This window comes from Hyla sarda, chromosome 4 (genome assembly GCF_029499605.1).
Source record: "Hyla sarda isolate aHylSar1 chromosome 4, aHylSar1.hap1, whole genome shotgun sequence".
NCBI classification, from domain to species: Eukaryota; Metazoa; Chordata; class Amphibia; order Anura; family Hylidae; genus Hyla; species Hyla sarda.
The window spans coordinates 249,892,357-249,916,738 of record NC_079192.1 but is presented as its reverse complement, the minus strand read 5'-3'; the positions used below and the strand labels follow the sequence as shown (position 1 = coordinate 249,916,738).

Sequence of the window (24,382 nt, the reverse complement as noted above, 5' to 3'; positions counted from 1 at the left end):
CCATGGTATATATTATTCCTCAATGGGTCTCACAATTGAGATTGATACCTCCTTCAATATAGTAAGCTCCTAGGTAGGAGTGGGCAAGTCTTGTCTCAATGTGTTTCCCCCTCTACTTTGTGGGTTCATCAGGAGACACATATCCAATTTCTGTGCAAATATATGGAGCAGTAGACTGAGAAGGTATATCCAAATATTCAAATAGACATTTGTATATCAACTTATGTGTTAGTAAATACTTGGTTGAATGAAATTAATAGATGTATCAAAAAAATTAAATACCGTATATACTCGAGTATAAGCCGAGTTTTTCAGCACGATTTTTCGTGCTGAAAACACCCCCCTTGGCTTATACTCGAGTGAACTCTCCGCCCTCAGTGGTCTTCAACCTGCGGACCTCCAGAGGTTTCAAAACTACAACTCCCAGCAAGCCCGGGCAGCCATCGGCTGTCCGGGCTTGCTGGGAGTTGTAGTTTTGAAACCTCTGGAGGTCCGCAGGCCCCTCTCACCCCCTTTAGTTCTGTACTCACCTCCGCTCGGCGCTGGTCCGGTGCTGCAGGACTGTCCGGTGGGGAGGTCATCCTGTGGAATAGTGGTTCCGGGCTGCCATCTTCACCGGGGAGGCCTCTTCTCCGCGCTTCGGGCCCGGCCCCAGAATAGTCACGTTGCCTTGACGACGACGCAGAGGTACGTTCATTACCAACGTTCCTCTGCGTCATCGTTAAGGCAACGCCTCTACTCTGGGCCCGAAGCGCGGAGAAGAGGCCCCCCGGTGAAGATGGCAGCCCGGAACCACCGGGCGACCTCCCACCGGACAGTCCTGCAGCACCGGACCAGCGCCGAGCGGAGGTGAATACAGAACTAAAGGGGGTGAGAGGGGGCTGGATGATGTTGAAGGCCGCAGTGGTCTTAAACCTGCGGACCTCCAGAGGTTTCAAAACTACAACTCCCAGCAAGCCCGGACAGCCGATGGCTGCCCGGGCTTGCTGGGAGTTGTAGTTTTGAAACCTCTGGAGGTCCGCAGGTTGAAGACCATGATGATGACATGTGGTGATGATGACAAGGGGATGATGAAGGGGGGGGGGATGATGACAAGGGGATGATGAAGGGGGGGGATTATGACAAGGGGATGATGAAGGGGGGGATTATGGCAAGGGGATGATGAAGGGGGGTTGTGGAATGATGACAGGGGGATGATGAAGGGGGGGGTGGGATGATGACAAGGGGATGATGACAAGGGGATGATGACAAGGGGATGATGAAGGGGGGTGGGGATGATGACAAGGGGATGATGAAGGGGGGTGTGGGATGATGACAAGGGGATGATGACAAGGGGATGATGAAGGGGGTGGGGGTGATGACAAGGGGATGATGAAGGGGGGTATGTGGGATGATGCAAAGGGGATGATGACAGGCGGTGATTATGAAGGGGGGGATGATGAAGGGGTGATGATGAAAGGGTGATGATGATGAGGGTGTTAATGACGGGGGTCTGGATGATGACAGGGGGGGGATGATGTATTTCCCACCCTAGGCTTATACTCGAGTCAATAACTTTTCCTGGGATTTTGGGGTGAAATTAGGGGCCTCGGCTTATATTCGGGTCGGCTTATACTCTAGTATATACGGTAGCAGTACAAATCTAGAACCTAGTCAGCAACTACAACATACAATAGATTAAAAGATGCATACATCTTCCCAATCCTTGATCGCAGAAATTGTGAGTGACCCACTAAGAGTTAATTTTCAGATCATATCTGTATGGGGCTATTTTTACATGAATTTATTGAGTGTATGCAATGGCTATCATGGTTTTTTCTTTTCTTTCGGACCTAGGGCATGTGACTGCATCTTTTCATCTGTTGTAGTCTCTGACTACTGCTAATAGCAGTGGGGGAAACATGTTGAGAGGAGACTTGGGTGGCAGGGTGGCTTTTCTAGGAGTTTACTATATTTAAGGACATATAAATCTCAGTTGTAAGACCTATTGCACTAAGCGCTTATTGTGAGGAATAATATATACAGTGGCACTTGGTATTGTTATCTAATTAAGAGCTTTGATAATATACATGATAGTAGGGTGGTTTTATTGCTATGTTCCCTAACAGGGGTGTTCGTTGTGGATACATTTTGATCCATTATTCTTATTATAATAAAGTTAAGTTTTAGCAACTTTTTTTTATATAATATGCAGCTTGATTTATCTTGGTAGAATATGTCATATGCTCTATAATCTGCACAGATTAGCTAGTCTCCAAGCAGATCTTTTCCAAATCCATGGCAGAAATCTAAGTGTCAGCCTTGGATATTTGCTGTAGATCCTCTCGTAATATTTAATCGGCTATGTGGGAAAATGCTCTATGAGAAGCATAAGTAGGAAATGAAGCATCAAATGTAAATGTTATCTAACTAAAATTAACGTTATATGTATTTCTGTATACACATGGAGCGACATAAATATGCCATTGAAATGGAGGAAACAGGTTTTCTCCTGTTATGGTTAGGTATAAAGCCCAAATACAGGCATTGGATATTGGTGTTGGTAAGAGCAGCTTCCATTCCAACTATATTCCATCCCTGCTAGGAGTTGGTTAGGCACATAAGAAGCCACCTGAGGGACCTCTGTGAAGAAGGTGCCTCAATGTGAGACACATGCTATGCCAGGCCTGTGGGATCTACAGCCTGGAGGAAACCCAGGTCTGGTGAGACAAGCCAGGAAACTGGTTCTATGGAACAGTAGGCTCCAAACTAATAGTTACGCATGCTTTCCTGTATTAGTGCTAAGACGAGTGAGTTTTTGTTCTGTATAAAGGAATCTGTCATCAGTAGCACCCACACTAACCTATTGGTACAGGCTGGTAGTGTGGGTGACACTGATGACATAGAAACTTACCTATCCTCAACCTGTCGCTCCCTTCGCCCATTATCCTCCTTATTCAGATGGCAGGCTGAGGCAAGTTTAAAGGGGTACTCTGGTGCTTAGACATCTTATCCTCTATCCACCCCGGCACCCCGTTTGTAATCAGTCCCCGGAGCGTGTTCGCTCCGGGTCTGATTACCAGCGATCACAGGGCCAGCAGCATGTGACGTCACGCTCCGCCCCTCAATGCAAGCCTATGGGAGGGGGCGTGATAGCGTCACACGCCGCCGGCCCTGTGGTCGCCGGTAATCAGACCCGGAGCGAACACAGGGACTGATTACAAACGGGGTGCCGGAGAACCCCTTTAAAATGTGCCAACCATTTCAAATGCTGGGGATGGCGATCCCTGCGAGTGAGCAACCCCCAAGTTTGTCACCCAGTATATCATTGGGTTTTCACAAATGAAAACTTATGATATGACTGAAAGTTTTTTTTGCAGAGGCAGATTTCATGCTGTATAAGATGTTTCTTCCTTTTGCCCTGAAATTGCCTAAACTCCCTTACAATTTTCCGAAGTATAGCAGTAGTAGTATTTTATAATATGTAAAATCAAGTGTTTGTTTAGGACAAAATAACAATGTATCTATATTTGAAATGCATAATTAATATCTACCATTTCCAAATATTTACTCTACTTATATTTTAGTCTAATTGCTAAGGAAAAAAAAAAATTTTTTGTCATTTCTCAGCTCAAGGCTACCAGGCAACAACACAGCAAACAAAATAAGAAGGCACTGAGAAAAAAACATAGCTTGCTGATTTTCCTACAAAAGATTAGCTACTTAGTAAGAAGAGCACATCTCTGCACCTCAGCAGTATTGACCTTTAAGTCAAAGCAAATAGAAGTGTTGTATTAAGACTTAATAAAACCAAGTTCAGGTATCTTAAACCGATCACATTTTTAAATATAAATTAGATCCACACGAATCCACACACTAACACTGCTCATAAATATGCTATATTATCTTGTATACTTGACATTATCTTCCCCAGAACAGACATACTGTTACTGGTTGACAGACTGGCTACCTGGGGCGGTTCTGCTGGAACTGGAAATATGGCACTGCAGGGTCTCTCTCTTGGGGATAGGCAGGCATTTTCTCTGGAATGCTTGTGTTTGTCAGATAACAGAGGGGAAGCTAAAACACAAGACACATTAATGAGTACATTTCTATGGTAACAGAAAAAAGATGTCAGTGCTTTGCAAATAAAAACTGTACATAGTATATAAAAAAAATTAAAAAAACTTTATAGGAACAAATATCAGAAAACAAGAAGTGATATGTAATGACTGTCCTTAAAGGGGTACTCCCGTGGAAAACCTTTTATTTTAAAAACAACTGGTGCTAAAAAGTTAAACAGATTTGTAAATTTCCGCTATAAAAAAATCTTAATCCTTCCAGTACTTTCAGCGGCTAAATACTACAAAAGAAAAGCTTTTCTTTTTGGATTTTTCTGATGTTTTTCTGCTGACCATTTTAGGAACTGTCCAGAGCAGCATATGTTTGCTATGGGGATTTTCTCCTGCTCTGGACAGTTTCAAAAATGGACAGCAGAGGTCAGCAGAGAGCACTGTGGTCGTGACATCAGAGAAATCCAAAAAGAAAAGCATTTCTTCTGTAGTATATAGCCCCCAAAAAGTACTGGAAGGATTAAGATCTTTTAATAGAAGTAATTTACTAATCTGTTTAACTTTCTGGCACCAGTTGATTTAAAAAAAAAAAGTTTTCCACGGGAGTGCCCCTTTAAAGGAAAACTGTTTGAAGTGGGGTCACTTACTAAAATACGTTCCTTAGGTCCAAAAATATGTCCCCCAAATGACTCCAAGTCCTAGTGAGTGCACTAGGACGTAGAATCACAGAACATAAATATGTAAATTGAGCTGGCGGGGTCCCGCCTCCAGCCTGCCATTCACAAAATATAGCAGATGATCTTCTGGGGGACATATCTCCAGACCTAAGGAATGTTTTTTAGTAAGTGACCCCTCTATGGACTCCTGTTCCTCCACACTATAACCCAGTGTATTAGGTTTAGTGTGGGTGAACAGGCTGACAGTTTTCCTATAACAATTCAGGACTATAAAAGTGAGCAACCAACAATGAAAATTTTTCTGTCAATAAAAAAGACAAAATACTTTTTGTCCAATTGTAAAAGGTCATTAAAGGAAATATGCAGCGAAAACAACTTATCCCCTAGCCACAGGATATGGAATAAGTGTCTGATTGCAAGGGGGTCTCCTGCGATCTCCTGCACAGGGCCCTGGCTCTGCGGCTGCTCTCCCGTGTAGGTGGCGTGCCGGCCGCAGCATGACACCGCGGACAACACCCCCCCTCTATGTATCTCTATGGGAGAGCCGGGGATGCAGCTTTCGTGCATTAGAAAAAAAGAATTATGTCTTCAAGAAACAATCTGTCTACAATAATAAGTAAAACCCCACTGCAGACTTGGTTTACTTCAGACCTTGACAAGATTTACTTGAGACCTAGATATTGTCCATCTATAACTCTTTAATTTAGAAATACCTCTGGCACTTGAGGGGGCAGAACTAGTCACATTTGGAGAGGCGGAATGTGTAGAGCTCAAACTTGAGGTAGAAGGGCTTGGCTGAAAGACAAACAAATTAGTACGTAAATAAAATAAAATAAACATCTTTTAGCAATTTTTTTTTTTTTAAGCATCAAGGTCACACAGAAATGTCATTTCATCCATCTGGGTCTCCGTGCTGAGACCCCACCAATCTCTAGAACAAATCTTTGACAGTCTGTGTAACATTTCTTATTTTTATTTAAGTTTTTTTTTTTTTAGCAAGTGACAGTAATGCTTAATGGTTTCTATTAAATGTCATAGTACTCTCATACTGTGTTTTCTCTTTCAACTCAAGTTCCAAATTTATTGAACCGCAGGTTCATGATAAAAGGACACCAAATCTGATCGTTGAACGTGGGTAACTTGCTACATTTTGCGTACAATATAATTTACCTCACTAAATACTTGGGGTGAGATGTGAAGTGGAGTGTGGATTGGACATGTGAAGTGGAAAATAGGGGTTCTTGAGAGTTTATAGTCGTTATCTTTCTTTAATTTTCTCGATATTTTTAGTAGATTACAAACTGCAGCCATCCATAAATAGCAAAATGTTAGAGATTTATGGCCTGTGTTTCTATAGCAACTTTCAACGGGAAAGCCATTTGGGAATAGTTTTCCTTTGCTAAGCAGTAGAAAGAATTGAAAACGTGTAAAAACACATAGGTAAGACTAAAGCTGTACTTATGGGGGGAGGTTTATCAAAACATGTGCAAAGGAAAAGTTGCCCAGTTGCCCATAGCAACCAATCAGATCGCTTCTTTCATTTAGCAGAGGCCTTGTTAAAAATGAAAGAAGCGATCAGATTGGTTGCTATGGGCAACTGGGCAACTTTTCCTTTGCACAGGTTTTGATAAATCTCCCCCATGGTCTCTAAATGTACAAATTTTGGCTGTATTATATTACACGTCTTTTGATCCATACAACTTTTTCATAACTTATTCCAGAAAGTAGTAGGTGCAACTAACTGGTTGTGGTTTGTTAGCTAGATTCTTTGATTTTACAACAGCCATGATTGTGTTTGATGTCCAATGTGCAATCTTCATATGTCAGATCCTGCCTCAGTCCAGATAGCATCCTTCTAATGTCACAATTCTTATTTAATGAAGACAGGATGGAAAATAAACACAATAGTGGAGATTTATAAAAACCTCTGCAGAGGTAAAGTTGTACATAGCAACCAATTAGATTGCTTCTTTTATTTGTCAGAGGCCTTTTCATAAGTTAACTCCTTAAAGACGCAGGATGTATATTTACGTCCTGCGCCAGCTCCCGCGATATAACGCGTCATATTGGGTCGGTCCCGGCGGCCATCAACGGCCGGGACCCGCGGCTAATACAGGACATCACCGATCGCGGTGATACCCTGTATTAACCCTTCAGACGCGGCGATAAAAGTTGCGTCTGAAGTGAAACTCAAAGTATCCCGGCAGCTCAGTCGGATTGTTCGAGACCGCTGCGATTAAATCACGGCGTCCCAAACAGCTTACAGGACACCAGGAGGATCCCTACCTGCCTCCTCGGTGTATCCAATCGGCGAATGACTGCTCCATGCCTGAGATCCAGGCAGGAGCAGTCAAGCGCCGATAACACCGATCAATGGCATCGTAATACATGCCAGTGATCAGTGTAAAAGATCAGTGTGTGCAGTCTTATAGTCCCCTATGGGAGCTATAACACTGCAAACAAAAAAAAAGTTAAAAATTAAAAGTGTTAACCTCCTGAGCGGTAATCCCGAGCGTGACTCGGGGTTAATTTTCCCTGCCAGGATCGGTAACCCCGAGTCACGCTCGGGGTAGAATTGCAGAGTTCCCGGCCGGGCTGCACGATATATCGCAAAAGCAATGCGATCTAGCGATGCGGCCCCCGGGAAAACATGCGATTATCTGCTCTGGTTGGCTCCCGTTGCGGGGGCCGGCCAGAGCAGGTAAAGAAAAATACTAAAAGTCAGTGTTTCCCTACCAGGGGGCCTCCAGCTGTTGCAAAACTACAACTCTCAGCATGCCCGAACAGCCAAAGGCTGTCCGGGCATGCTGGGAGTAGTAGTTTCACAACAGCTGGAGGCCCCCTGTTAGAAAAACACTGAGCTAAGTGTAAAAGGAAGAAGTAGTAAAATAAAAAAACCTTTTGCTCACCTAGTCCCTGCAGATGCCGTTCCCCTCCATGCAGTCCGGGGTGTCCTCTCTTCACTATTCATCTTCTAGGACCTTTCACTTTTCAGCCAATCACAGGCCACAGTGGTGTAAAGCCTGTGATTGGCTGAAGGGGAAAGGACTTGTTCTGCAGGAAATACACTAGGTTTGAAATCTGCCCGGCAAACCTAGTGTATTTGCTGCAGGACAAGACAAAGTGACAAGGGGGGGGGGGGGGGGGGGGGGTTGTGACAAAGGGGGGGGGGATGTGTCAGGGGGGGGGAATGTGACAGGGGGGGAATGTGACAAGGGGGGGAATGTGTCGGGGGGGGAATGTGTCGGGGGGGGGAATGTGACAAGGGGGGGAATGTGTCAGGGGGGGGGAATGTGACAGGGGGGAATGTGACAAGGGGGGGAATGTGTCAGGGGGGGGGAATGTGTCAGGGGGGGGGAATGTGACAGGGGGGGAATGTGACAAGGGGGGGAATGTGACAAGGGGGGGAATGTGTCAGGGGGGGAATGTGTCAGGGGGGGGAATGTGAGGGGGGGGAATGTGACAAGGGGGGAATGTGACAGGGGGGGGAATGTGACAAGGGGGGGAATGTGTCAGGGGGGGGGAATGTGACAGGGGGGAATGTGACAAGGGGGGGAATGTGTCAGGGGGGGGGAATGTGTCAGGGGGGGGAATGTGACAGGGGGGGAATGTGACAAGGGGGGGAATGTGACAAGGGGGGGAATGTGACAAGGGGGGGAATGTGACAATGGGGGGAATGTGTCAGGGGGGGGGAATGTGAGAGGGGGGAATGTGACAAGGGGGGAATGTGACAGGGGGGGGGAATGTGACAAGGGGGGGAATGTGACAGGGAGAAGAATGTGACAAGGAGGGGGGAGAATGTGACAAGGAGGGGGGAGAATGTGACAAGGAGGGGGGAGAATGTGACGGGGGATGTGACAAGGGAGGGGGAATGTGACGGGGGAGATGTGAAATGGGTGGAGGGAGATGTGAAATTCAGTTAAAAAAAATTGTACCGCTTTTGGTACAAATTTCCAGACAGAATCATACCGCCAGGGAGGTTAATAAAGATGATTTAACCCCTTCCCTAATAAAAGTTTGAATCATCCCCCTTTTCTCATAAAAAAAACTGTGTAAATAAAAATAAACTTATGTGATATCGCTGCGTGCCTAAATGTCTGATCTATAAAAATATATCATTAATTAAACCGCACGGTCAATGGCGCACATGTAAAAAAATTCCAAAGTCCAAAATTGCGTATTTTTGTTCACTTTTTATACCATTAAAAAATGAATAAAAAGCGACCAAAAAAGTCCAATCAAAACAAAAATGGTTCCGATAAAAACTTCAGATCACAGCGCAAAAAATTAGCCCTCAAACCGTCCCGTACGTGGCAAAATAAAAAATAGGGGTCAGAAGAGGACATTTTTAAATGTATAAATTTTCCTGCATGTAGTTATGATTTTTTCCAGAAGAACGACAAAATCTAATCTATATAAGTAGGGTATCATTTTAACAGTATGGACCTACAGAATACCGAAAAATGCACTGCGTAGAAACGGAATCCCCCAAAAGTTACAAAATGGCATTTTTTCTTCAATTTTGTCGCACAATGATTTTTTTTTTCCGTTTCACCGTGGATTTTTGCGTAAAATGACTAATGTCCCTGCAAAGTAGAATTGGTGGCGCAAAAAATAAGCCATAATATGGATTTTTAGGTGCAAAATTTAAAGGGTTATGATATTTTAAAGGCAAGGAGGAAAAAACTAAAATGCAAAAACTGAAAAGAAGCAATCTGACTGGTTGCTATGGTCAACAAGTCAACTTTTCCCCTGCACAGGTTTTGATAAATCTCCCTCGTTATACTATAGTAAACTAGGTGAACTAGTTGACTTGTATCATTATCAGAATATGGTGGGCCATTGAATTAGAATATGGTGGGCTGGTGAAACTTTAGATCTTCCTTACCTTATAGACTCCCACAACTATAACTCGGCTTGGTTTCTTTGGCAGTAGTTGTTTCTGATATATTTTTATTTTGTTTGTTCTATTTGTAAATGTTTTAATAGACATATGTTTCATAAATATAGATTATAATCACTATTATCACAGGTTTATCAACAGTGCCAGTGTTCATGAGACTGTCCTCCAGTAGGTTTATGCTAATATTAAAAAGGGTGTAATAAGTTCACATCTAAAACTACAGTACAGGTGTGGTATACATCAGTAAACTGGCAAAATGGTACGCTGACTTATACTGGCTTGTATTTGGCAAAAAAGCTGTATACATTTAAAAATAGATCCAATGGGGAAGATTTATCAATGATTTTACCCCTTTTTTATGTTTATCTTTTGACGCATAATTTTGAGCAGTGTCACTCATTGCTTCTTTTTTGGGTGGAACATTTTCGGATGTTTTCTACTGTTTGTGCACCGTGGAGCGAAAAATGCAGTAGCATGAATTTATTATCTGCGCAAGGTTTGTTTACACTGTCAAACTTTGCGCATTGCCGACATTTTTATCTCTGGGATACTTAAAACCTTTTCCATGTACCTTTTAAAAACAATGCAATGTTTATGGATTGCTTGTAATAACCCTTCACCTGCAGTCTAACCCCAGGGATAATACACAGTTGCTGTTCTTGATGAGAGAAGGAGATTGCGTAGTGTAACCATGGTGACCGTACAGCTAATGTCCAGGGAGGGAGAAGGAGGTAGGCTGTCTATGTATATGTGTGATTGTGTGTATGTAGCAGAGTTGAGTGTGTGAGTGTGTATGTAGCAGAGCTGAGTGTATGTGTGCATGCAGCAGAGTTTAGTGTGTGAGTGTGTGTATGTAGTAGAGCTGAGTGTGTGTGTGTATGTAGCAGAGCTGAGTGTGTGAGTGTGTGTATGTAGCAGAGCTGAGTGTGTGAGTGTGTGTATGTAGTAGAGCTGAGTGTGTGAATGTAGCAGAGCTGAGTGTGTGTATGTAGCAGAGCTGAGTGTGTGAGTGTGTGTATGTAGCAGAGCTGAGTGTGTGAGTGTGTGTATGTAGTAGAGCTGAGTGTGTGAATGTAGCAGAGCTGAGTGAGTGTATGTAGCAGAGCTGAGTGTGTGAATGTGTGTATGTAGCAGAACTGAGTGTGTGAGTGTATATATGTAGCAGAGTTGAGTGTGTGAGTGCGTATATGTAGCAGAGTTGAGTGTGTGTATGTAGCAGAGCTGAGTGTGTGAATGTGTATATGTAGTAGAGCTGAGTGTGTGTATGTAGCAGCACTGAGTGTGTGCGTGGTCATGCTTACACATAATCACACATTCAGCTTTACTGCATACCCATGTTGCACACTAATTTCTGCTATCAGGGTGCCTCCAGCTTTTGCAAAACTGCAACTCCCAGCATGCCAATTTTGCAACACTTGGAGGCATTCTGGTTGGTAAACACTGATATAGAGGTAAGGGGACAGATTGTTCAGCAAAAATTCCTATTTTTTAAACCCAGACATTCTGGGGGAGATTCTCAAAAACTTCTGTAATTTCTGTTCCAGCGATATTATTCACACCTTTTTTTTTCTCCTCACATTTTCAAAGGCCTCTTTTTCTGCTTTGAAAATATGTGAAAATTCATTTTTGTGCCACTTTTATATTATTTTTTTGCACCCAAATTTTTTTTTGTTACAGCCATATTGGATTTTCTTTTTGCGCAAAAATTGACGAGTTTGGTGCCAAAACCGAAAAAATTTTGCGCCCAAATTGTCTATTTTTGCACCAAATTTTACATCACAGGAAAAATTCTGGTGGAAACATCTCACAAAATATTCCATGGTTACTAGTGCCCAGACAAGCGATAACTGTATAAATAAAACATTTCTGAGCTTATGAATGTGAGTGCAGGTGCAATGACCAAGAAAAAAATAAAAATTGTATATATTTTTTTAATTACATTTTTCAATAATAATGATTTTTTTATTTTTTTTTATAATTACTTAAATAACACCTTCTCCCCCCCAAAAAAAAAAAAAAAAAAAAACTAAGAAAAAACAAAAACAATAAAACCACAACCATTTGTGATTTCTACACTGGCTGGTGTGAAATTTTTGATGTAAGCTGGACTCTCACCCCTTTGAAAATATCATGTAAAGCAGACAATATACGTGGACACGCCCACTTTTACAAAACTGACGTGAACAGTGTAAACCGCGGCACAAAGCTCTTTGAAAATATGGTCAATACTTTTTGTGTCAAAATAAAAAATTTTGGGGCACAAAATTCTTTGAGAATCTCCCCCTCTGTGTACTTTATAAAGATTTAGGATTTTACTACTGTGCAGAGTTTTGTTCGGCGCACACTGCTGCTCCGGCACTTCTATCTATGTGAGCAGTGTACCGTGTGAGGTAGAGAAGGAGTGCACGGTAGAGCGAGGGGGGCGTTTCTATATTTGCACAAAATTTATTAAAGGAGTGCCCAACTTTAGTAAATCTGTGTCTACAATAGACAAATAATGATAAATCTCCCCCAATGTGGGTGTGCTGTGGTATACATTGGCACACTGTTCTACAAGTTTGCAAACTTATACTGCAACAATAGTAGTGGTATAATTGTGAATATACCCTAATTTGAGAGTTTTTTTGTGAGTGAGTGACTGAGAATAAGACAGAGTACGCAATTAGGTTATTAATATTATCACCACCTAAAAGGCTCTGCAAAGGTACTGTCCTTAAATGTAAATTACGGTAAGATTTGCTTAACACAAGGAAGGCCTGACAGACAAGACGCCCCATCTGCAATAAGAATGCATGTTGTTTTTCCCGAAATTTGGAATTCTGCTATTTTAGGGAAAGAAAGGAGTCAGCATCCACAGAAAAATCCATAAGAATGACACTTATTATTGAACATAGGAGAATGTGTGGAGATGTTTAGTATGCATGGCAATGCTTTACCTACCTGCATGTGAAACACATCATCAGAACTTTCTGATTGCCCCGTTAAATTGCTAACTTCAGCTGAAGCTTGAGAGGAGAGTGAGGAGGAAGAGTATCTGTTTACCGCTGGGTAACTCAATGGGCTGTTTATCAGATAAAACAAAAGCAAACAAAATGTATATGTAAGATTAATAGTATAGTCACTACTCACAGATCACTTGGGGCATCTACTAACATTCCATGACACTATTAGCTTAAGATGCTGTGGTCGTATGGTCCTGCCCAATCATGGCATGAACAGGAACACCCACAGTTTTTTTTTTCTTTTAATAAATGGGTCTGTCTTTTAAAACATACAAGATACCAATAATTGGGTTTTACCATTAATGTTTTAAATTGAAAAAAAAAGCTCATAAAATCCTGCTACAACTATCTAATATTGAATACAATAGATTAAACTGTATATTAACACAACATGAAAGCATTCATCGTGTTATTACCTACTAATATATCTATTCTTATTTTCACCACAGACAACTTTTTTTTTAATTAAAAACTATGGTTAAAACACACATATTTATTAGGAACAAAATGCATTCACTGATATCAGAGCATTTCAAACCATTATTTTAAAGCGTACCTGTCATTTCAGGTGACGTTTCAGGATAAGCTGTCCGGTGTGCACTATTTCAGGTTTTATAGGACTAGTATATTGACTGAGTGCAGCCACAGAGAGGATGAGGACTAGCCTTTATGATGGCTCTCATACACACAAAAAACAAAGGATGATGCTTCTCTATCTCACTGTTCTGAAACCTCAGAAGTTACAGCAACATACAGAGCAGTAGTGAGCAGTTTAACCTGTGACTCCAGCACTTTCTGTGAGAAAGTAACCCTGTGGTGTTTGTCTTCCAGGAGGGTGGGGGCTAGTCTCAGTGAGGGCTTTGCACAAAGACAAGGTGGATCGGATAATGACTTCTTTCTCTCACTCCCTGCATGTAAGTGACAGCTAAAAAAAGGGAAACTGCTCATAAATAGCTAATGAATGATATTTAGTCAAATAAATAGGTTGGTGAGAGGGAAAGGATGGGCCATGGGTTTCGTTCCCCGGAGTACCCCTTAAATACAGATCTTCCTTAGTGATGAGCAGATAAGAAGCGAGGAGGATAGAAGAAGCGCAGCCTTGTAAATGGAGAAGGAAGCATATTTCTAATAGGATATATTACAGAGTTTCTTACACGATTTGCTTGTACTATTGATTTATAGAGAGATGTTTGAAATGACAGTTACAGTTTATTTTTATGTGAAAACATCTTTGTACAAAAGCTCCAACAGTTAGATAAAATAAAACATACATTGTAAATTGTTCTTTTTTTGAGTTGTAATTGTTATACATCTTAATTAAGAAAAGGAAATCTGACAGATGGTTCACCTGCACTAAACCGAATACACATATAGTGCAGGTGAACCTGATTAAAACGAAGTATAACTAAAAGGCGATATCTGGCGGAATCATTTTTTTTACTCATCGTGCCCGGGCTGCAAAAAAATAAAATAAACTGAACTCTCCTTCCGTTGCTCCCTTGATGTGCCGATATTGGTCTTCTATCCTCTGGGCCCAGTCTTGAAGCCTGATGCGTCACACTGCGATCAGCTTATCACTGTCAGCAGCCATGTCCCGACTCAGCAGGTGATACGCCTGACTGATGATACCCGGGCAGCAGGGAGAAGGCGGGGCCCGGGCTCATTGCATGACACTGCGCTCAGCATATCACTGGCCAAGGCGTGACATTGCTGATGACCGGCGATACGCTGATAGCAGTGCGACGCATAGGGCTCCAAGATGTGGAAGAAGACCAGGCCCAGAAAATCGATATTGGCACATCAGTGGAGGGACAGTTTATTATTTTATTTTTTGTAGCCCGGACACAATGTATAAAAATAAAATCCGCCGAATATCTCCTTTTAATATATTGGAGGCCTCAGGCATCATATGTTATGGGCTTCTTCGGTATTTTATAGTTAATAAATGTATTACTTTTTTAAGCATAGTATAAGAGGAGTCTCATATAGGCTATAGTATCTACTGTAGAAGCTGTATTAATTCCTCCACTATTAACAAAAGACAGATTTTGAGGTTAAACACATGGGGTAAGCATATCCTCTGCTTGATGACTTCTATACCTCTGTACAAGAAATGTATTCATTTGGGGGGGGGGGGGGGGTTGGGGGCAGGCAGACCTCCTGCACAGTGCTCCGGTTCTCCTCATGCAAGGAGCGGGGGTCAGTAAGCACCCTCCATGCATCACTATGGGAGAGCTGAAGCACTGTGGTTGTGTATCTTTGGCTCTTCCATAGGGAGAGATGGAGGGAGTGTACCAACCCCTTCTCCAAGCACTTCGTGTGGTGGTTGACATCGCTCCATGCATGGGGAAAGCAGCTGGTGTGTCAGGCAGGAGATCACGGGGGATCCCCCAAAGAGGCCCCCCTGTCCATCCATCCCCCGATCCCCCCAACCAGCACCACCACACCCCCTGCGATAAGACTCTTATCCCCTTTTCTTTGGATAGGGAATACAATTTTCCTAAACTGAACTACCCCTTTATTTTAGTTTCTATTTATTTATTTATTTTTAAAGGCCACTTTATTCTCCACTATTACATTATTCAATGTTGTAATACAAGCAATGCCCATCTGTCTGGGCCCAGGATTTTCATTAGGTGTGGAAGGAACGGATTATACCGCAATGGGGTAGTGGATGAGCAGGACGTTTCCTCACTACAGAATAGTAGTAGCAACCAGCTTTACACCTATGGGGTTGTTTTCATAGGGATTGTAAGGGTCTTGTAAGGGTGTAATCTGGTAGAGGTGCCAATCTGTACAGAGTTCATCAAAGCTCTATAAAAGCAAACTAGAAAGGCTTCTCATACCATGCAAAGATTAGTGTGTTAGTGTATCATTATGTAAAACCACCAATAGGTGTATACACATATACAGATATGGGACAGACAGCCTTCTTTTTACCATGAAAAGCTGTAGGGCACCCAGTAAATTCAGGGGTTCTACCTGCCCAAATTAAGGACCTAATATCTAACTTGTAACTAGCAACATTGGAAAACATATACAAAGGTTATGGAAGATATAGTAGGCCAAGTAAAGATCTAATTTTCAATACATTTATTCAGCCATTTATGGTGAGAGATAGATGCTAAAAGTGTACTTTGGGTTTCTGAAATAAAAGGGTAATATATTCCAGGGTAAAAACATTAAGATTAGTAAGAAGAACTCCTATATGTCTGTCCACTGTAATGGCCTTTGGTTTTAATTATTCATCTTATATTCATATAACACTTTGCAATATTCGTTAAATATACCCACAGCGGCCACAATTTGGCTCAAGAACTAAATGCTTTGAAGAGTCCTGGACTTCCCAGTGATTGTATCAGAATGCACAATTACATACCAATGGCTACTTTTAAGTTGTTAGTATGTGTGTGGAGCAAATATTGTTGTAGGACCATAGAGGAAAGAAGCATGTAGTTTTAAAGATGGCATGGATCTGGTCATTTTCACATAATCAGCTTGTTAGGATTTAGTTTTTGGTGTTTGTGTAAGGTGTATTGTATCTGATGTTATATTGAAAAAAATAATATAGAAAACTAAAGGCTTAGAGTAGAGCTAAGATCTGAAAAAAAAAAGTGACACTGACCAGCCTTTTCTATTACCGTATATCCCGGCGTATAAGACGACTTTTTAACCCCGAATTTTCTTCTGAAAAGTCGGGGGTCGTCTTATACGCCTGGTATTGGGGTCCGGCATAGGAATACTTATAATTATCTGCCCGGGCCGGCTCCTGTGTGCGGCTGCAGGCGGGGGCCGGCCAGAGCATGTACAAACTAATAACTGTATACTTAAAAAACAGGGTGCCTCCAGCTGTTGTGAAACTACAACTCCCAGCATGCCCAGACAGGCAAAGGCTGTCCGGGCATGCTGGTAGTTGTAGTTTCACAACAGCTGGAGGCACCCTGGTTTTTAGTATACATGAAATAGTTTTTACATGCTCTGGCCGGCCCCCGCCTGCAGCTGCACACAGGAGCCGGCCCGGGCAGATAATCATAAGTATTCCTATGCCGGACATCCCTGTGTCCCGAAAAATCTTTTCGGGACATAAGGATGTCCGCGGGTCACTAACCATTCCCCGGCCACCGCGCGTCCTCCTCCGGTCCTCCTGCGCTTCTCCACCTCTCTATGGTTGTACGCACGGGACGTCAGTGACGTCCCGTGTGTACAACCATAGAGGCGCAGGAGGACCGCAGGAGGACGCGCGCCAGCCGGGGCCTGGTAAGTGACCGGCGGCGCGTCATCTACAGTGTTCCGATCACCGTTCCTCCGGTCCCGGGACTGCTGCTATGGTCCATAGGCCATAGCAGTAGATTGTGACCCCAAGCCGGAGGAGCGGTGACCGGAACACTGTGGGGGGCAGTACACAGACTTACACTCTATATGGCTGGAAGTTGTCTGTCTGTGGGGGGAGCTGCCTACTATTGTGGGGGGGAGCTGCCTACTATTGTGGGGGAACTGCTTACTATTGTGGGGGAACTGCCGACCTAATGTGGGGGAACTGCCGACCTAATGTGGGGGAGCTGCCGACCTAATGTGTGGGAGCTGCTGACCTAATGTGTGGGAGCTGCTGACCTAATGTGTGGGAGCTGCTGACCTAATGTGTGGAGCTGCTGACCTAATGTGGGGGAGCTGCTGACCTAATGTGTGGGAGCTGCTGACCTAATGTGTGGAGCTGCTGACCTAATGTGGGGGAGCTGCTGACCTAATGTGGGGGAGCTGCTGACCTAATGTGGGGGAGCTGCTGACCTAATGTGGGGGAGCTGCTGACCTAATGTGGAGGAGCTGCCTACTATTGTGGGGGAACATGCTGCCTACCGAATGTGGGGGAACTATACTGCCTACTTAATTTGGGGGGAACTACAAGGTACTGTACATCGCGGTAGGAGGGGTACCCTTATACGGCAAGTATATCCCAAGCTCTATATTTTAACTGTAAAAGTTGGGGGTCGTCTTATACGCCCAGTCGTCTTATACGACGGCATATACGGTACATACATTTCTTTGACCTCTTATGATAGGCTTGTCAAGTGATATCTCAGTAGAGGATTAAGTCTGCAATAAAATATCCAATAACATAACATTAGTAACTGTACATTCATATTACCTTCGTCTTGGTACTACACGAGCAGCATCTGGACCCATAATGGCTGGTGCAGAGTTTCTAGGAATGCGAGGACTTCCATTAGGGAAACTAACAGGACTAGGTAGTACACAAGCTGAGAAATCCTGATAGGCCAAGGAGAAATTATTATTAGCATTCAATTTCAAATACAAAATAAATTATGACCCTGTAAGTCAAACTGTTAAAGGGAACCTCTCATTGTTTTCATGAGTCATTAGGGTCGTCCCTGATAGTTTATGCCAGCCTTCATTGATAGACTTCTTCCTATACTCAAACAGAGAGACATAGAGCTATCTATTAAGGTCAGTGGAGCTGCTGGGGATGCGCTGATAACTTATATCAAGCAGCATACAAGTGATGAAAGGTTATCTTGAAATACTGGAAGACTGGCAATTTAACAGTATAGAAATAGTAGCATTTTAATCAAATACTAAAAAACTGCTCTTAGTCAAAAATTTATATGGTGTAGTAACACTCTGCTTAACGCCTCCTGAGAATTTTTCTGGGTGAGAAGTAATTAAACCTATTAACCAAAAGATGTCACTGTTGCTTAACGTCTCCCCATTTACAGTAATGTGATCCTGGAATTTCACCAACTCTTAATGTAAGTAACATGGAAACTACTTTACCTGTATTCCCAGACTTGATTTTAGTACAAAGAACTGGTCCACCATCTTCTTGTGCAATGGTCTCATATCTTGAGGGACAAACTTCTCATGAACAGCTAACCCAAACTCTAATATCTGGGCCTGAAAAATATATAAAGACTGAGTAATTCACATGTACAATGACTGTGAAGTCTAGGATACGTGATATGGGTAGGAGAACAATATTATACTACATCACTAGTACATTTTCAATGCTCCATAGAGGATAATAGCACAATTCTTGGCTGCAGCCATTTTCTTAGGAATGTGAAGAACAGAACAGCACTCATTCTTTAGTACAGCAAAGGACATGTATAAATAGTGATCTAAGAGGTTACAAACTGAGGGTGGAAAAGAGAAGCGGTTGCTCATTTCTTAAAGGATAGGCAGTAAAGCAGTCCTGAATACCATATCAACGGAAATTGGTTTCCAGAGCTCAGAGGTTAAAATTACATTTACAATGATAGAAAAATGTATTTTTTTCTTATGCCAAGAAATGGAAGATGGTCCAGCATTTCATAAAATGCAGCTTTGTTTTGTGGCCACATTTGAAAAAGCCTTTCTGGGCTAACCAGCTGCTGCTGGGGTTAGCCCAGAAGGGCTTTTTCAGATGTGGCCACAAGATCTGTTGCACCTGCCATTATGCAAAGCCCACCAGATATTTTGAGAACGTGGATGGCACTAAAACCTTCCAAATAACAAAAACGACAATTCTAGTTACAATAATGTAGTCTATATCATTGAATATACTGCATGCAATTTAAAATATGTGGGTTACACCACACGAAAATTAAAAACACGAGCACTAGAACATCTCAATGAGAGTAGTACTACTACTGTTTGACACCGGTTGCAGCATCAGCACATTTCCATTCTGTACATGCGGGCAATCTAAATGCATTTAAGATCTATGCTATTGAACATGTGAATGCTGGAATAAGAAAGGGATGCTTACGAGAAAAGTTGACTGACAGAGAGGCATTTTGGCAATACACGTTGGGGACACGTGCCCCATCGGGTCTAAATGTCCGCCGTGAATTATTTAATTATTGATTGATTCTGCTTCCCTTTCTCATTTCCATCCATCCCTGAACTATGTTGATTTTATGCATTTTAACATATTGTTCAACTTTTACCAAGTTGGCTATATCTCTGGTGAGGTGGGAGGTATTTGGTGCATATTTACTCCAACCCATAAACAAGTATTTAATTCTCACCTGAGATTGAACAGACGTCACAGAGGAAGAGCGCATGCGCTCCAAACATGTCTGATGGTATAGTCGTTTTATGTGCGTTGTGATCTACAATAAAGCTGCATTTTAAGAAGTGCTGGACCATCTTCCATTTCTTGCCATTGCTGGGTGCCTAGCCGGGCACCGGTCCGTGCACCGCACAGAGAGAGGTGAGCTGGACTTTGTTCTCACATTTGCATTTTTAACTTATATATCAGGTGCAAGCCGCTGAAGGGACTTTCAAACCCCTTAAGGACCAAGCATTTTTCTGTTTTTACACTTTCGTTTTTTCCTCCTTACTTTTAAAAAATCATACCCCTTTCAATTTTGCACCTAAAAATCCATATGATGGCTTATTTTTTGCGCCACCAATTCTACTTTGTAATGACATCAGTCATTTTACCCAGAAATCTACGGCGTAACGGGAAAAAAATCATTGTGCGACAAAATTGAAGAAAAAACACAATTGTGCAAATTTTTGGGGCTTCTACGCCATACATTTTTTGGTAAAAATGACACTTTATCTTTATTCTGTAGGTCCATACGATTAAAATGATACCCTACTTATATAGGTTGGATTTTGTCGTACTTTTGGAAAAAATCCTAACTACATGCAGGAAAATTAATACATTTAAAATTGTCATCTTCTGACCCCTATAACTTTTTTATTTTTCCACGTATGGGGCGGTATAAGGGCTCATTTTTTTGCAACATGATCTGAAGTTCTAATCGGTACTATTTTTGTTTTTATCTGACTTTTTGATCGCTTTTTAGTCCTTTTTTTTATTATAAAAAGTGACCAAAAATTTGCCATTTTGGACTTTTGAATTTTTTTGCACGTACGCCATTGACCGTGCGGTTTAATTTATGATACATTTTTATAGTTCGGAGATTTACGCACGCAGCGATACCACATATGTTTATTTTTATTATGTTTACATATTTTTTATATGGAATTTGGGAAAAGGGGAGTGATTTAAACTTTTAATAAGGAAGGGGTGTTTTTTAAACTTTTTTTTTTATTTTTATTTTTTACACTTTTAGTCCCCCTAGGGGACTTTTAGGAGGAATAATTTGATTCCTCATACAGATCAATGGGGTTCCATAGAATCCCATTGATTATTGTGCTCTGTGCTCGATTGATAAAGCCTGGTCCTGCCAGGCTTTATAATTCAGAGCTCCGGAGCCAGCATGGAAGGAGAGGTAAGACTTCAGGCTACCTCCACAGTGGATCGCACCCCCGCGATTGCGCTGCAGGGGGGCGATCCACCCCACTGGACCACCAGGGACAGGATAAAGGCACCTTTGGACGCCCCTGTCAACTATGACAGTGTCGATCTTAAGGGTTAATAGCCGCCCGCAGCGATTGCCGCATGTCGGCTATTAACACTGGCCCTCAGCTACAGGAATCAGCTGGGGGCCGGTATGATTAGGGCTCGAGTCGGGAGCCCGCGTCATACCCAGTTAATGGCACATGAACGAGCATAGACGTCCATGGTCATTAACAGGTTAACCTATCAAATCTATTTTGTCTGAAATGTCTTTGTTTCTCCGTTTTGTATCAGGAATTTAAACGTTTCTTTTATTTTATGGGAAGCAGAGGGCAATGCAGCAAGTGACCATGAATGAACAGGTAATACAAGTTTATAGCTGTGCAGGAAAAAACCCCTTTTGGATTTGAGATTTGCCCTTCATCCACCCACCTTGAATGTCATATATACACTATACATTTTTTTTTTTACCGAACATTGATTTTAATATCTTTTTTTGCACAATACCTGTTCTAGCATTAGTTCTCTCAAGCGTGAAATCTTATCTCCATCCTCAGGGTGGTTGAAAATATATTCCTTCACAAAGAATGCCTATAGAAAAGTACAAAAAAGCAATGTTGTGAGCCCTGGTTATAGTCACAACTTACTCTACTCTAAAATGTGTACATTACTTTTCTTTATATTTCCTTTCTTTATATTTCTTCAATGTTCTATATGTCACTGCAAATTTTTTTGCATTTTTTGGCACAATTTTTTGTGCAATTTTTGGTAGAACATCTTTCAACGTTGTCTACTCTTTGGCGCACCATATCCCACTTTATGCAGTGGAGCTGTATTTATTATTTGCGCAAATTAAATTACGTTTTTTTGCGCAAAGCCTACTTTTTTTTGCGCAAATCTACATTATCTAATAGAACATGTACAAAAGTGTCAGATGCTAGAGCACAAAGCTTAAACCAATCTCTGCAGCTCAACTTTCTATAGTTGAGCAAAATTTATCAAGTCCTGTTCACCTTTTTATTAAATTATGAACAACTGTGCAAACAATACACCAAGCAAACAGGGGTAAAATCTATTCTACCTTCCAACAACATTGATAAATGTCTTCTTATGTATTTACAATTGAACCTTACTGTATAAATTTAAAGCAGCCCTATTTGACAGCAAGATATAAAATGGGGAGTGAAGCTGCTAAATATTTTTTTTTTTTTAATTGGAGCAGGATTTCTGCTAAAAAAACAACAGTAAATCCTAACAGGACTCCTAGGAGTGAGAGTGAGAGTCCTGTTTACTTGGTTCACATCTAGTGATTGACAGCTTCTCCTGTATGGCTGTGTGTGTGACAGAAGGCTGTCAATCATCCTGTGTAGGTGGAGTCAGCAAGACTCTTAGGCTATGTTCACATGACGGAATGTCCGCACGGAGAATCTCTGTGGGGACATTCTGCAAAATGCGGGGCACTGGCATAGTATGCAGGCGCTAGGACCGCACAGGAATGTGCAGTCTCATAATCACGGAAAATCACTTCCACAAGTAAAGCACACAAAGGGAGTGGCATCTGGCATGTTTTAGGTCAGTTGTGGCTTCTTTTAAGCAGAGGTTAGATTTGGATTTAATCTATAATAGAGACATAGATAGATTAAAGTAGATCAGGCAAAGTGTAAAACATTGATGGGCATCTTAAGTTACCTACGACAACTGTACTATCTTACCTCTTGATACCTTGAAACTCCTCCATTTACTGCGGCATCGATAACCCCATTCAGACACATAGTCAAGGGGTTTATATTCTGCATCTGCCGTGCCTGACACTGACTGATTAGAGTTCTTAGCTGCTGATTCTTATTTTCTAAGACCTCAATTGCATTTTCAAGTGGGCTCATCTCCACCTATGAAAAAAAGTACATAAAACACTATTAAGGAAAAATCTAGATATGATCATTTCTCCAATGTGGAATTTTATAAACTAGGATAGTGTAAAAGAGAAAAATGCTCCTTTAAATCTTATGGTTTGTAATATTATACCTACTTGGGACTATTAGTTAAAAATATACACTATGCAAAGGAACTAAAAAATGCATAAACAGGACAGAGTCATTATAAATTGTTGTTAAAAGTTACTGACCTAAGGTCATAGCATATAGCAACTATGAATGTATATTTCTTGAACTGAATGGTTAGTGTAATATCCATTAACATTTTGGCCTGTCCATGAAGTTGGGAACCCTGATATTGATAAAATTGATAATTTGGCAGCAATGTGATGGTCATTTAATTTGCCAGCAGCCACTTCAATAGATAGGACATAGGTTTCAGGACCCTATGTTCAGGTCTGGTGCCCAACATCTATGTGTGGCATGATCTGTGGATACCATTCGCAACTCAAATATGTTTGATCAGAGTATAGAAAGACAACAACACTTACTTTATAACTATGTTCTAGTACAGTGTTGAATTCACTGCACTTTCAGGCCCCGAAGCAGCAATCATTGCCACATCATCGCAATACACCACCAATTGTATTTGTCGGTATACAGTTTGAGGAATTTTATACAGTACTGTGGAATTTTGCATTATCTTTATTGCTAGGCAAAATTAAGCTTGTTTGATGGAACCATTTACAATCAACATTACTTTTTGGGTATCAAACATTAGGAAATATCAGACAAACCTTTATTTTGCATTCTTTTTCCAATAGGAGATTAGCAATGTTGTTTTCTTGAGTTACAATGGCCTCCGCTACTTTCTCATGAATCCTAGTTATAATTGGTCTCTTTCTTAATGTGAAGTCATTATGGCCACAGTTATTACTGCATTAGAGTTCATGCACAAAAAAATTGTTACATTTCTTTATCAACCAATGGCATTTGACTGCCATTATTCTTGATAAAGGTTGTGCAAATGCTTAGGGGATGGTTACTGTTCTGAATGGATGTTTGATTACTATGTCCCTTAAAAATATGTAACAGTTCTACAACTCAAATGTGTCCCCATATCAAAATATTCTGTGTGATATTGAAAAGGGGCATATATTTTTTCATCTTGCTGTATAGGATTAAATATGAACTTGTGATCAGGGACACAAATACAAGCATGCATTGCCTTCAAAATATATGCTTAAAATAATGCCCCTTTCAAAAAAAAAGGGGGAAGGAAACAAAATTTCCTGCAGCTGGCGGAGGATAGTTTAATAACAGCTCTTATACATCACTATCCATAGACTGGGAAACAACAGCAAGCCTCACTGTGCACTTCCAGAAATGCAGCCCGCAAATTAAGGTCACAGACACTGGGCTTTTGTTTGTATGTTTGTTTGTTTAGGCTTGGGAAAAAAGACTGGCATACGAAATTCTCTAAATGCTGGAAAAGTGGAAACCTCTAAATTTCAGTATATATATATATATATATATTCAATGTAAAAATATAGCAACATTTCC

At 41.5% G+C, this 24,382-nt stretch overlaps 1 protein-coding gene across 4 annotated transcripts in view; it reads right to left on the bottom strand.

Annotated features, from left to right (window-relative positions):
- The window catches only part of DOCK4 (dedicator of cytokinesis 4), a 351,745-nt gene that overhangs the window by 15,274 nt on the left and 312,089 nt on the right, over positions 1–24,382 (bottom strand). For 2 of the 4 annotated variants that reach the window (XM_056573904.1, XM_056573906.1), the window contains 7 exons: positions 22,658–22,834; positions 21,453–21,536; positions 18,425–18,544; positions 17,778–17,899; positions 12,573–12,693; positions 5,443–5,524; positions 3,947–4,059 (listed from right to left, as the gene is read on the bottom strand). In XM_056573904.1, the coding sequence (XP_056429879.1) occupies positions 3,947–4,059; positions 5,443–5,524; positions 12,573–12,693; positions 17,778–17,899; positions 18,425–18,544; positions 21,453–21,536; positions 22,658–22,834 (819 nt within the window). The remainder of the gene's footprint in view (positions 1–3,946; positions 4,060–5,442; positions 5,525–12,572; positions 12,694–17,777; positions 17,900–18,424; positions 18,545–21,452; positions 21,537–22,657; positions 22,835–24,382) is intronic. The other 2 variants (XM_056573905.1, XM_056573907.1) reach the window with 1 other exon arrangement.